Source organism: Microdochium trichocladiopsis (genome assembly GCF_020744255.1).
Source record: "Microdochium trichocladiopsis strain MPI-CAGE-CH-0230 chromosome Unknown B0I36scaffold_1, whole genome shotgun sequence".
Taxonomy (NCBI): Eukaryota; Fungi; Ascomycota; class Sordariomycetes; order Xylariales; family Microdochiaceae; genus Microdochium; species Microdochium trichocladiopsis.
In genome coordinates this window covers 3,946,126-3,958,044 of record NW_025763544.1, presented here as the reverse complement: position 1 = coordinate 3,958,044, position 11,919 = coordinate 3,946,126, and the positions used below count along the sequence as shown (strand labels likewise).

The 11,919-nt window shown below is 55.9% G+C and overlaps 7 protein-coding genes across 7 annotated transcripts; 3 read left to right on the top strand and 4 right to left on the bottom strand.

Moving 5' to 3' along the window:
* Window positions 1-141: 141 nt before the first annotated feature.
* On the bottom strand, window positions 142-1,311 carry B0I36DRAFT_235162 (fructose-1,6-bisphosphatase; the record flags this gene model as incomplete). The annotated part of the gene is made up of 2 exons (XM_046149376.1): window positions 142-272; window positions 399-1,311. 2 exons carry the CDS (start codon window positions 1,309-1,311, stop codon window positions 142-144), a joined length of 1,044 nt encoding a protein of 347 aa, XP_046018905.1.
* B0I36DRAFT_16139 (uncharacterized protein) lies at window positions 1,237-2,117 on the bottom strand. The gene is made up of 2 exons (XM_046148667.1): window positions 1,390-2,117; window positions 1,237-1,294 (listed from the first exon to the last, which is right to left on the bottom strand). Exon 1 carries the CDS (start codon window positions 2,017-2,019, stop codon window positions 1,543-1,545), a length of 477 nt encoding a protein of 158 aa, XP_046018904.1. The 5' UTR covers window positions 2,020-2,117; the 3' UTR covers window positions 1,237-1,294; window positions 1,390-1,542.
* A 358-nt stretch (window positions 2,118-2,475) lies between these two features.
* B0I36DRAFT_344522 (uncharacterized protein) lies at window positions 2,476-3,647 on the top strand (the record flags this gene model as incomplete). The annotated part of the gene is made up of 5 exons (XM_046156268.1): window positions 2,476-2,478; window positions 2,705-2,775; window positions 2,856-3,008; window positions 3,115-3,278; window positions 3,490-3,647. The coding sequence occupies 5 exons, from the start codon at window positions 2,476-2,478 to the stop codon at window positions 3,645-3,647; spliced, it is 549 nt and encodes a 182-aa protein (XP_046018903.1).
* A 694-nt stretch (window positions 3,648-4,341) lies between these two features.
* B0I36DRAFT_379733 (Endonuclease/exonuclease/phosphatase) lies at window positions 4,342-5,877 on the top strand (the record flags this gene model as incomplete). Its single annotated transcript, XM_046160786.1, has 2 exons — window positions 4,342-4,638; window positions 4,696-5,877. 2 exons carry the CDS (start codon window positions 4,342-4,344, stop codon window positions 5,875-5,877), a joined length of 1,479 nt encoding a protein of 492 aa, XP_046018902.1.
* A 56-nt stretch (window positions 5,878-5,933) lies between these two features.
* B0I36DRAFT_232703 (acetoin reductase) lies at window positions 5,934-7,036 on the bottom strand (the record flags this gene model as incomplete). Its single annotated transcript, XM_046149163.1, has 2 exons — window positions 5,934-6,474; window positions 6,576-7,036. 2 exons carry the CDS (start codon window positions 7,034-7,036, stop codon window positions 5,934-5,936), a joined length of 1,002 nt encoding a protein of 333 aa, XP_046018901.1.
* A 467-nt stretch (window positions 7,037-7,503) lies between these two features.
* B0I36DRAFT_16049 (spermine/spermidine synthase) lies at window positions 7,504-9,981 on the bottom strand. Its single transcript, XM_046148650.1, has 2 exons — window positions 8,736-9,981; window positions 7,504-8,683 (listed from the first exon to the last, which is right to left on the bottom strand). The coding sequence occupies exons 1-2, from the start codon at window positions 9,764-9,766 to the stop codon at window positions 7,924-7,926; spliced, it is 1,791 nt and encodes a 596-aa protein (XP_046018900.1). The 5' UTR covers window positions 9,767-9,981; the 3' UTR covers window positions 7,504-7,923.
* A 652-nt stretch (window positions 9,982-10,633) lies between these two features.
* Window positions 10,634-11,830, top strand: B0I36DRAFT_235330 (restriction endonuclease type II-like protein; the record flags this gene model as incomplete). Its single annotated transcript, XM_046149391.1, has 1 exon — window positions 10,634-11,830. One exon carries the CDS (start codon window positions 10,634-10,636, stop codon window positions 11,828-11,830), a length of 1,197 nt encoding a protein of 398 aa, XP_046018899.1.
* Window positions 11,831-11,919: the final 89 nt, after the last annotated feature.

Sequence of the window (11,919 nt, the reverse complement as noted above, 5' to 3'; positions counted from 1 at the left end):
GCCCAAAATTGAACCTGCCTAGGTGTATTTTACTATTTTTTTAATTGCCCGTTATGAACATATGCATAAGTAAAGCCAAAGTTTTCCCCATTTACCTGGCTGGGTTCCGCACTACCGCGCTGCCTCCCGATTGCGACAATCTCACTTGTAGAACGACTTGACCTTCTCGACCTCGTCGTAGCTGCCCAGGAAAATACCTGCACGGTCGTGGATGTGTTCGGGGACGACCTCGAGCATGCGCGCCATTTTGCTGTCGACGGCCTGGCCACCAGCTATAGAGAAGAGGGAAATCCGAAATGTCAGCAAAAATGTTTATTCAAAAAACATTTGCACACGGAATATCTGAAAGGTGGGAAAGAAGAAGAGACCACTCCCACAGAACAAAAAAAAAAACTCACCATTCTCGAAGACCATGGCCATGGGGGCACACTCGTACAGAATCCGCAGCTTGCCCTTGGGGCTCTTCTTGTCGGCCGGGTACGCAAAGATGCCGCCGTAGAGGAGGGTGCGGTAGGCGTCGGCAACCATGCTGCCGATGTACCTGGCGCTGTAGGGCTTCCCGGAGCCGCCCTGCGGGAACTTGAGCGAGTTGAAGTACTCCTTTGTGTGCTCCTCCCAGTAGAGTGAGTTGCCCTCGTTGACCGAGTAGATGGCGCGGGACTTGGGGATGCGCATGTCCGGGTGGGTGAGGATGAACTCGCCAAACGAGTTGTCGAGGGTGAAGCCGTTGACGCCGCCGCCCTTCATGGTGAGGACGAGCTGCGCCGAGGCGCCGTACATGGTGAAGCCCGCGGCGACGAGCTCGGTGCCGGGCTTGAGGATGTCCTCCTTGGTGCCCTGCGAGCCCTCGGCGAGGCGGTGGATGCCGAAGATGGTGCCGACCGAGACGCCCGCGTCCAGGTTGGAGCTGCCGTCGATCGGGTCGCAGGCGACCGCGTACCGGGCCGAGCCCTGGGGTGTCTTGAAGTAGATGATCTCCTCCTCCTCCTCCGAGACGAGCAGCGCGCACTTGCCCGAGGACTTCATGGCGGCGATGAAGAGGTCGTTGCCAATGACGTCGAGCTTCTTGACGTCGTCGCCCGTGGCGTTGCTCTGGCCCGCGAGCCCGGTGAGGTTGACGAGTGTGGCCCGGCGGATGTAGTGCGAGATGGCCTTGAACGAGAACTGCAGCGCGTGGCACAGCAGCGTGAAGTCTCCCGTCGCTTCCCTGACCTTGACCTGCTCCTCGGTCAGGAAGCGGGTGAGCGTCACAATGTCGGTGCTGATGCCAGCCGCCTGGGTGGCATTCTGGCTGCTGGGGTCCGAGGCCATTGTGTAAGTGGGTGTGTATGCGTCTGTGTGGATAGAGGGTTGTCGAGGGGTATCACGGGTGGCGAGCACAACACACACAAGGAGAAAAGAGGTCGAGATTGGGTCTCACGAGGGACAATGGGAGTGTTTAAGAGGGTAAACAGGATGAGAAGAGGATGGAAGGGAAGAGCGTTTAGCAGCTGTGCTCCGTCACGGGGATTGGGTTCGTGTTGTCATTGCGGGGGCTGAAAGCTAGTCCGTGAGCGCCGTGCTGGCACCGTGGAGGGTCCAGGCTCGACGAGCATGCACGGATCGGCTTACACGGTTCCCGGGGCAGAGGATTGGGGAAAGCATCGTGGTCTCCAACTTTGGACGGCGCCAGCACTGCAGTCCAGTGATGGCCCGAGGGAAGCCGGCCGAGGTGTCGTGGCCGAGGGGCGCCGCAAAGAGGATTTCCCGGGTCACGAGAACGCGGCGGCGCGCCCTCGAAGCCGACCCCCTCGGTGATGCGGGTGAAGTCGCGGCGGGCCTGGGCCTTACGTCACTGGGGTTCCACGAGAGTTCTTCCGAGCGTGCCTGCAGGCCGTATGCAAGCTCGACTTGATCAATTGGCTGCGGCTGTCTGAGGAGCAGCAGACCCAGCCAAGGATATTTCCGCCGGCAGTAGCAAGTCTGCACTTGTAGAAAAGGGCAGCCGGAGGGGGCATTCGTGCTGTGCCAATTGTGCATCGGCAGAATGCCATCTTGCTCCCCTAGCTTTTCGGATCAGCCCCCCCCTTCGGCCCCTTGATACCCCGCCAGCCGGGTCCCCATCACGCGCGGGAGCATGATTGGCAAAGGCGGGGCCCCGAGCAGTCGGTGCAATCCACGACAGAGCCAACCTTGGAAGCCAAGTGATCTCAAGTGTGGCTGAGGTCTGGAGGTCCTAGAGTGCTTGACTCGACCTCAGCCACGAGTGGCTCATCCCAGTCAGTGTCCAGCCAACGTGCACGCACCACCTCTTGTGCCAGCAGCTTTTTTCCTTGCGCGGGCCGACTCTGGCGCGGAGCTCCACTCGAGCTGCTGCCTTTTCTTTGACGATCCATTGAAATTTCCTCCTTCCGTCCTCACTGCTTCTTCCAACCTGCATCTTTGCATCCTGCTTCCAGCAGCAGCAATCACCTCCACGCGATGCATGCGTGATCAATGGTAAGTTGCACACTCGTGCTTCATCCTGCCCTCACCCCCTCTCCTATCTGATGACAACCGCAAAACCGCAAACAAACTAGAGTCTTTGATCTTTCGAAGTGAAACTAGGTGCATGTCAGTCTGATTGCATGGCACACGACACGCTTTTCGCAACGCCAGTCCCGTCTCCTGAGTCGAGCGCTAACGTATCTTCACAGTTTACGATGTTTGTTGCCTTCCCGGCTAGTCGGGCTTGCGCCCGCGCCACACTGAGCTCTGCTTGATGCCAGTGTGGTACCCTCGTGGTGCTCCTCATCGGTAAGTCACCGCCAGCACGCGCTCTCAATCCGCACCCGCCCTCCCCTTTCCATGATGATCACTTCTGTGCCTCGGCACAGCTGGAAATTACCGTCTGAGGCAACTGCTCTTGACGAAAAAAACTGGCTGTATCTGATACAATACCTCAACATCCACATTGTCTTGCATCTACGATTGAAACCAATCACTGACGGAGACATGTTCAGAGCACCACGGGCCAACCGTATTGAATGGTATGCCATCCCCGACCACCCCTCCTTTTCGAATCACCTCGAAATGATGAAGCGGCACTGGGCTCCGAAATAAAAACACATGAGTCGATATGCCTCTTTGTGGCAGGCCTAGAAAACCTCGCCCACTGATCACACATCCGACACCATATGATTTTGCACGAAGCTCTGCTCAACGCAAGCTGACTTGGTTGTCTGTAGAAGGTCTACGACCCGACGCGCAAGCGTTCGTTGACAAGGTAGTATCGAAAAGTGCCTGGATGATGCTCAATGGTAAGAATTTTTTCTTTGGTCGCTCTTGTGTACACTACACTCTCCCCTCTTTCGTCTGATGAACATCTAGATGACGAGTCTGATTCGGGTTCACCGTTGGAGACAACCTTTTTACTTATACCATTCATGCATAACTGATACGAATGCCCTCACTTGGACTTGTTTACACTTTCTTCTGAGGATTTTCGCTGACCGCAAACAGTGATTTTAGCCTGTGACTTGATGACATTCTCCTGCACAAAGGAGGCACTCTCGACAAAGCTGTCTGTCCAGCAGACTGCTCATCGAAGCCAATATGATGATCTGACGAAAACAATTGACAAGCATATGTCAGAGCCTCACGGCCTTGAAGAGTCTAGTCCTGTCTGATTGTGCTTCGATGATCAGTTTGTCTTGTGAGCATATCTTGTTGCGTCGCGCAGGCAGATTCTTGCCAATTGCATGACTTGACCGTGAGATCTCACTGCCGCATTGCACTATGGTAAGGACATTTCTCTCCTGTTTGTCCCTGCGCAGCCCGAATTCCATGTGATGATTTAATTTATCACGACGGTCAACATAGCTCGTCATAGCATTGCTGATACCGCCTTTGACAAGGCACTATTATTATAACTGAAATGGAATCTGAAGCCACATTTTCTTGCAAACGCTTCATGGAATGTCTGCTAACTTGGTGGATTCCAGATGTTGAACCTTGTTCTATCTCGCTGAGAACTACGGACTAAAAGTCATACATAGAGAATTTATCAGCTCTGTTACCAATGTATCATCTTCCATCAAAGTAACTGTGTATCCTCAATGGCTTGTGACTGGGTAATTTGAATCGTGCTTGCCTGCTCTGCGGTGTCATTTCGTGCCAAACTCGGACGATTCGCAGCTGTGCCTATGTCCGTAGACGATGACGCCATAAGTGGATGGTGTTTCTCCGCGCAGAGCAGATGCTCGAGGACTCATTCTACCCAGCTGTTTCATGGAACAACATGTATCGATGGCGCAACCACGTCGGCGCAAGTGCAGCTGACGGCCTCTAGCGCTCCCGTTTACGCTTGTGAATTTCGAAATCATGACGGCAGCACAATACGGCCGCATTTCCCCGCCGCCACTCAAGCGCAGAAAGCGAGAGTCACCAAATAGAACAACACCCAGTGATTCCACGAACCCGTCCTCTACAAGCATTCTTCAAAAGCCCAATCGAGGGACCGGGATTCGCATCGTGGCATGGAACATCAATGGCATCCAGCCTTTCGTGCAAGGTTACTTGCAAAAGACATTACACTCATTCTTCCAGTCATCAATCACCGCGAGATCCAGGAAGAGACAACACAGCCCCGGTGACAGCCAAATTGATGGCAAGTTTCCTGTATGTACTCAAGGATTGGCAGACATTCTACCGTCACAATTTACTGATTATTTGCAGGGTGACCCTTCCAAGGAAAGCAGGCCGTCCTTACGAGATGCTCTGAGACGACAGCACTGGCCGGAGGTCCTCTTATTGCAGGAGATCAAGATCAAGCCGGGGGATGAGAAGACGATGAGCGCCGTCCGAGTGGCGGCCAACGATGGGTCTTCCCTTGAAGGAGGCCCGGCCTCGATGCAAAAATTGCCGAACCACGTCAGCTCCGGGCGGCCTCCACTGGGCACACTCCTGGCTGACGGTGGTCCACGATATGAGGTACACTTTGTGCTGCCTTCTGACCCGCATAACGCCAGAGGTTTTGGCGGGAAGGTGTATGGTGTGTGTGCAATCCTGCGGCAGGACTTTATGCAGGATGTGGTTAGTTGCATTCGTGAGCCGCCGTTGGACAGAGAAGGACGGGTGCAGATTATCGAGACGCACGCGTTGGACGTCTCTGTGCCCACTAACATTGGTTCTTCCTCTTCTTCTTCGGAGCATAAGCCGTCCACCGTCGGCAAAGATGATAGCCGAGGCCCGCTCAAGCTTGCCATCATCAACATCTACGCGGTCAACGGCACATTCAATCCATACCACTCGACTCACACCGGTGCGGTGATCGGTACCCGTCACGACCGTAAACTGGCCATGCACACTGAACTTCTGCAAGAGGCTCATCGCCTCGAATCAAGGGGCTTTTCTGTCGTGATTGCCGGCGATCTCAACATCGCACGGGAGCGCATCGACGGCTACCCGAATCTGCGCACGTCGCCTCATCAGCACGTCTTGAACAGGGCTGACTTTAACCAAAAGTTCTTCGCCAGCAAAGTCCTGCCGCCAGATTCGTCGAGCGTAGTAGCAGCTCGATATCGTATGAATGAGCTGCCGGGCAAGAAAGATGGCAATCTCGCGGAGGCCCAAGGATTCACGGCCGATGTCAAGGGACTGAAAGCTATTGATACATTTCGATACATCCACGGCAACTTGAGAAAGTACAGTTGGCACTCCAGGACGAAAGAATGGGGAACCTGCTGTGACAGGGTCGACTTGATCGTCGCCTCAAGATCGCTTGGACACAGCATCATTGGTGCTGATATCTGCGACCACCCTAGAGACAGGGGACCGAGTGACCACTGTCCTATCTGGGTAGACATTGGTCGTGGTGCCGTCGTCGGCGACACACAAAGACCCAGTGACCATCCATGAAACGAGCGGTCCCTCCTGGGGTTTCCCACGTAGCGCTCCTTTGGCTACTCGAATGACTATGTATAGACGATGCCGCCATCGACAACCTGAGTTTGGCCCGTCACAAAATCGCTATCAGAGCTCGCCAGGAAACTGACAAGCCTGGCCACATCTTCAACCACACTGACCCTGCCCAGCGCGGTGTTGTCATGCACCATCTTCTTGAGCACCTCGCCCTTCGCAACGCCATGCTGCCTGGCCATCTCGGCGTCAATCAGATCCCACATCGCCGTGCCCACGATACCCGGGGCGTACGCGTTGACCGTGATGTTGTGCGGCGCCAGCTCGACGGCAAAACCCTGGGTCAGCCCGCGCACAGCGAACTTGCTCGCGGTGTAGTGCGAGAGCAAGGGCGTGGGCTTGAACGCCGCGATCGAGGCCGCGCCAATGATCTTGCCCGGCCGGTCCGGCCTGCAGCTCTTCTGGGCAATCATCTGCCTCGCCGCGGCGGCGTAGGTGTTGTGCAGCCCGAGCACGTTGACGCGGAACATGCGCTCCAGGTCAGCCTCTGTGATGTCGAGGACGGGCTTGACTTGTGCTATGCCGGCGTTGGCGACCCTTTTTTTTTTTGTTAGCATCGGCATGAACAGGTCAGCGTGATTTCTAGCAACAGCTTCGTTTTTTTGAACAGCATGCATGCCGTTCCTTTCAGCACTTACATGACATCCAGCGGTCCGAGCTGCTCAACACTCGTCTTGATCAGCGCATCGACCTCTGCACGCCTCGACACGTCGGCAAGGGCATAACACGCCTTCCGCTTCTCGCCGCCACCGCCATCCATCCGCCTGATCTCATCGACGACCTCCTCGCACCCGGCCTTGTTGGCAGGCACGTCGTGCACGCAGACACTGTACCCGTCCGAAGCGAGCCGGAGAGCAATGGCCTTGCCGATGCCCCTGCTCGAGCCGGTCACGATCGCGGTACGCCCGTCGGGGACGGACTGCCGGGTATTGGAGCAGAGGGCACTGCTTGTTGCGAAGGATCTTTTTGCTGCTGCTCCCTTTGGCGTGGTGTCGTGTCTCAGCGGTCTCGGCCCTGGTGTAGAGACGCGGCGAGCCGTGCTAAGTAATGACAATGGGGCTCTTAGAGAAGGTGTCTTCCGGAGAATAATTAGGGGCATAGCCTCGAAGCGGCACAGGGATGCCGTGAGACCGGAGAGGAATGCCATTCTCGTCGGCGTTGTTGTTTTCCGGATTGGGCGATTGAGTCAAACCCAGGCTTGAAGGGTACCGTAGAAAGTTCGCTCCGACTCAGGAGAGCGCAACTCGACTTCCAAGATCAGTGGCCCGGCGAGCTCGATTGCTGCACGGATGTTGAGGGCTCCTGGAGTAGTCTTAGAAATCCGCAATTCTCGTCCTCTTCCTCTTTCTAAACACGTGGTGGAGGATCAGGCGAGCACGGCCTCTAAGCCCGATTCAGGTCAACCAATAAGTAAATAAAAAAACATTGAAGTCAGGGCCAGAGAGAACCCGCACTACCTCCGAAATCGCCATTCACCTCCTCATCTTCATCATTCTCCTCCTCCTCTTTCGTCCTCCGGCCAGCCAGCACCCAAGAACTTTCCCCGCACCGACTCCACCTTGCTGTTGTTCAAGAGTCGGGGTAAACATGCTAGGTCGGGCTTTATTGCTGCGGTTGTAGCCGCGGGTCGTTGGGCCATTACCTCCACTTACATGCGCATAGACCTTACACGGAGAGAAAGCCTAAATTGACAGATTAGGCAACTCCGCCTTCAGTCCCATTTTCGGTTTGCGGTGCTAGGGTCCCCCTTCCCACTTTATCCACAAGAAAGCCGTCGTCATGCCGGGGCAGTGCAAAGGTCTTCTTCTCTTGCTGTGGCCAGGGCCCGTGGCAGGTTTCGTAGTCAAATTTTTGTTGTGCTCATGGCTGTCTATTCAAACGATATGCCTCTCCTGTTCCCAATTGAGCTTGGCGGTTTTCTATCGGAAACCCCAATGTCCCAAAATTCGCTGGCAGAACCCAAACCCTCCTCCCCTTTGCATCGCTCTACCAGTTCTCCCAGATCGAGTCTGGCAGCACCTTCCGCATGATCTTCCAGTGGCCAACCGCACTGGTATCGTGTGACGCGGCCAGGATCGACGTCTCGTTGTGCCGCAGGATGCCAATCTTCTCGCCACTCATGAACGCAGAATCGGGGACTTCGTGCTTTGGCAGGAGATAGTTCCTCCGAGAGTAGCTCTTCAGGAAATCGGCTTCGGTCGGCTGGCGGAACGTGATGGCGCCTACGGTCTTGGTGCAGAAGATGATGACGTTGTCAAAGTCTCGGCCTTCCTTTTCTACAGTCTCCCTGGGCGGGGCTTCCATCTCTCGGAAGATGCGGCAAGACGGAAACACAGTCTTGACCGTCTTGGCCACGATGCTCAGGGACGGTAGCGTGAAGTCGCCAGCAAAGTTCTGTCCATATGTTAGCCCCGTAGATTCGGCACGGACGGAGAGACTTACAATTGCAATCACACCAGAGGGGCTCAGCAATGCCCGAAGAGTTTCCAAGAACTCCTCCGTAAAGAGATCAATGGGTTCTGCGCCACCAGTAAAGACATCATGAATGATGTAGTCAAAGTGTCCTGCGAGGGTTACGATGTTCTTCTTGCCCCAGCTGATGGCATCCTCGATGACTGCCGTGTGATCTGCTGGCAAGTCGAAGTACTTGACGGCAAAGTCATACACAATAGGGTCGATTTCGACAATCGTGGTGTCGATCCCATGCGCAATCAAGGCCGAGGGGGTCGTGCCAATTCCGAGACCGCTTGGATTGCGTCAGCCATCAAGACCTGCCTGGAGGAGCAATAGCAACTTACATGTTCAGCGCCTTGGCTTGGTGGTCAGGGACCTTCTTTGGGTTCTCCACCAGACGAACTGCTTCAAGCTGTGTGAATACACTATAGACCGGCTCGCCGACAATCGTCTTTGGGAGATTCTTCCACTCGCCACCAAGGAGGCTGTGGTCACACCTGAGCAGGCGGTACCCGTCCTTGTGGCTTTCGATCACGGACACGTAGCCAGTGATTGACTCCCACCTGTCAAGAAGCGACCAGCCCTGCGCGCTCAACGTGGTGTTGAGGTTGTTGTTTGCGGTGGGCGACGGGATATGCGGGTTGAAGATGCCGGCGTGAAGCACAGCAGGAATGACCCAGAGGAGCAGTTTGGAGCGGGACATCAGGCTGTACACAGAAGCCAGCACGAACTGCATACCCATCCGGCTCTGCATCAGAGACCGCCCCATCTGTAAAGACAGCTGTTGTCCCATGATGGCCTCGTTGAGGCGGAATACGGCGAACCCGCCCATGCCCGGGATCGCATCGGCGACAGTCTGAGGGAGAGCGCTCATGTCTGCCTCCTCAAGAATGTCGGCGACATAAGCGGCGCCGAGAGACAAAAGAGGGCCGACAGTGAGAGCCTCGGTGACGATGGGACCGTACTTGATGGAGAGGGTGCTGCTCAGGCGAAAGAGATACGTCTGGACCATGGGGCTGTACCATGCAATCACGGGTATCAGGGCCATCGTCTTGAAGGGCAGCACCCGCTTCAGCACGACGTTGGTAGCCCATCCGACAAAGAGGAAGGCCCAGACGACATAATCATGGTAGATTGAGGCCGGGATCTGCCCGTATACTGGCGACAAGGCGAGGCGGGACACGTTTGCCGAGATGGCCATGAGCGAGATGAGGATGGCCGCCCTCAGGTACACGCCGGCCTGGCTGATGATTTTGGCCGGAAGGTTGTCGCCCTGGCCTTTGCGCATGAGGGCGGCCAGTTCCTGCTCGGCCTGGTTCTTGGCTGCCGCCGTCGTCGGCGGGAGCCTCTGCTTGCCTTGCTGTTTTGGTGCCATGGCTGGGTGGTGGTGGTGGTGGTGTTCGGCCAGGAACAGAGGTTGGTGGAGCAATGGATTTCAAGAGGGCTTATCCAAAGGCCTCAAACAAGCAACCAAGGCGCGTGGGAGGCTCTGGGACCAGCCAAAGAGTCCACGACAGAGGTCAAATATGATCAATGTTGACGACTTGGAATTCCAAAGCAGTCAAGCAAAGTGAAAGGACAAAGTTGTCGTGCTCATGACAAGTGGTGCGATGTCAAACAAAGCAGGGGTGCAAGACCAATCATTGAAACACGGAGCCCCTGCCCCGTCGGCCCTGAAAACCCCTGCTGCGCTTGATTAAGAGGCTAATAGGAGCGCACACGGACGGCGCTGTGCACAGGTGTCGAAACGTTCTCGAAGTAAAAGGTCCACTGGAGCTTGGATCTTTGTATGGCTACCGTTCGGCCGTTATTAATGAGCATGTCAGGGAGCGCTGGCACCTCTCACCAAAAGTGGCCCAAGGGCCGCGACACACCAATACGTGACCGAATACAGCACCTGTTGTAGGGCTATGTTTTTGAGGTCGCACAGATGACAAGTGATGGTTGCGATATTTTAGGGATAATCTCGAGTATCCAGCATCAAGATCGTATGTGAAAGTGTTCATAGTTTGTAGGCGTAGAAAGATGCACGGTCTTGGCTCCATGGTGCAAAGGGGACGTAGTCTGGGCGGCGTTGGTGGGGCGAGGATCACAGTGACGTCTTCCCTGAGCATTTCAGGCAACGACTTCCTCAGATGCCTCCTGCCCTCCAACACCACTCGCACCGCGACACGAGACGCTCTTCCTGAGCTTGCCCTGAGCACGGCGATAAGCAGACCATGCGATTCGCTAGGCGGCGACCATGGACGACGATGACTTTGGGGCAGACGCCGACTTCCTGTCTGCCCTAGCCTCCTCTGCGCCAGCGACAGGCTCCAGCCAGGCACCATCACAGCCTCGAATCCAGCAGCCCACGCCCCAACGCATCCAGCAGCCGACACCACAGCGGCTCGACCGCGCGCCTCCCACCAGTGCCTCGGCCAATGGAGCAGCCAAGATTGTCCAGCCAACACCACAGGCCCTGCCCCAGCGGTCTTCCGGATCCTCGATCCTAGTCTCTCCACGGCAAAAGGGCAATCCCGTGCTGGCCTCGCTCCGTTCTGTAGCCTGGGAATACAGCGACATTCCTGCCGACTATGGCCTGGGCCAGACGACATGCGCCCTGTTCCTCAGTCTCAAATACCACCGGCTGCACCCCGAGTACATATACACACGCATACGAAACCTCCAGGGCAGATACAATCTTCGGATTGTCCTGACCATGGTCGATATACAGAATCACGAGGATTCGTTACGGGAACTCTCCAAGACCTCTCTCATCAACAACGTCACCGTCATCCTGTGCTGGTCGGCCGCGGAAGCCGCACGATATCTGGAACTGTACAAGTCCTACGAGCATGCCAATTTCGCCGCCATCAAAGGCCAGCAAGCGACTGGATATGCGGAACGACTTGTTGAGTTTGTGACCGTTCCCCGCGGTATCAACAAGGCCGATTCAATCTCGCTGGTCAGCGCATTTGGTAGCCTGAAGAACGCAGTCAATGCGGACCCCGAACAGGTTTCCGTGATCGGCGGCTGGGGTGAGAAGAAAGTCAACAAGTGGTGCAGTGTCGTAGCAGAACCCTTCCGAGTGGAAAGGGCGGCAAAACGGACTCTTGAGCGTGGCGACAGCTCTACGATGGATGTGGCAGTTCCTCTCAGCACCGTGCCCTTGCGCGACATGCCAAGAGCCATCGCAGCAAAGAATCAGGCTCTGTCCAGAGCGGTGACCAGAGAGAACACCCAGGCGTCCGACAAGCCGGCTCAGCATCATATCTGGGACCCTGACGAGGATGATGATCAAGACGACGAGGCGGCGATAGCTGCAGCGATTGCGGAATCCATGAAGACCGTCGAGCAGGACAGGCCGGCAACGACAGCTTCCGCAAAACCACCTTCGGAGGACCAGTTGAATGACGGCGTGGCTGCTGCTCTAGCTCGACTGAGGCAAGGCGGGTGAGCTTCCTCTGCGGTTCATGATTTAATGCTGCGCTGGCTTTCCCAGTTGATACACCCAAGAACATGAGCTCCGCGCCAATTCGTAGCCCT

Excerpts from the sequence above, each read along its gene's own strand:
- B0I36DRAFT_16139 (XM_046148667.1), bottom strand. The coding sequence starts at position 2,019 with ATGCACAATTGGCACAGCACGAATGCCCCCTCCGGCTGCCCTTTTCTA.
- B0I36DRAFT_16049 (XM_046148650.1), bottom strand. The coding sequence starts at position 9,766 with ATGGCACCAAAACAGCAAGGCAAGCAGAGGCTCCCGCCGACGACGGCG. Across the intron at positions 8,684-8,735 it reads CAAGCCAAGGCGCTGAACAT|CGGTCTCGGAATTGGCACGA; the intron begins GTAAGTTGCTAT and ends ACGCAATCCAAG.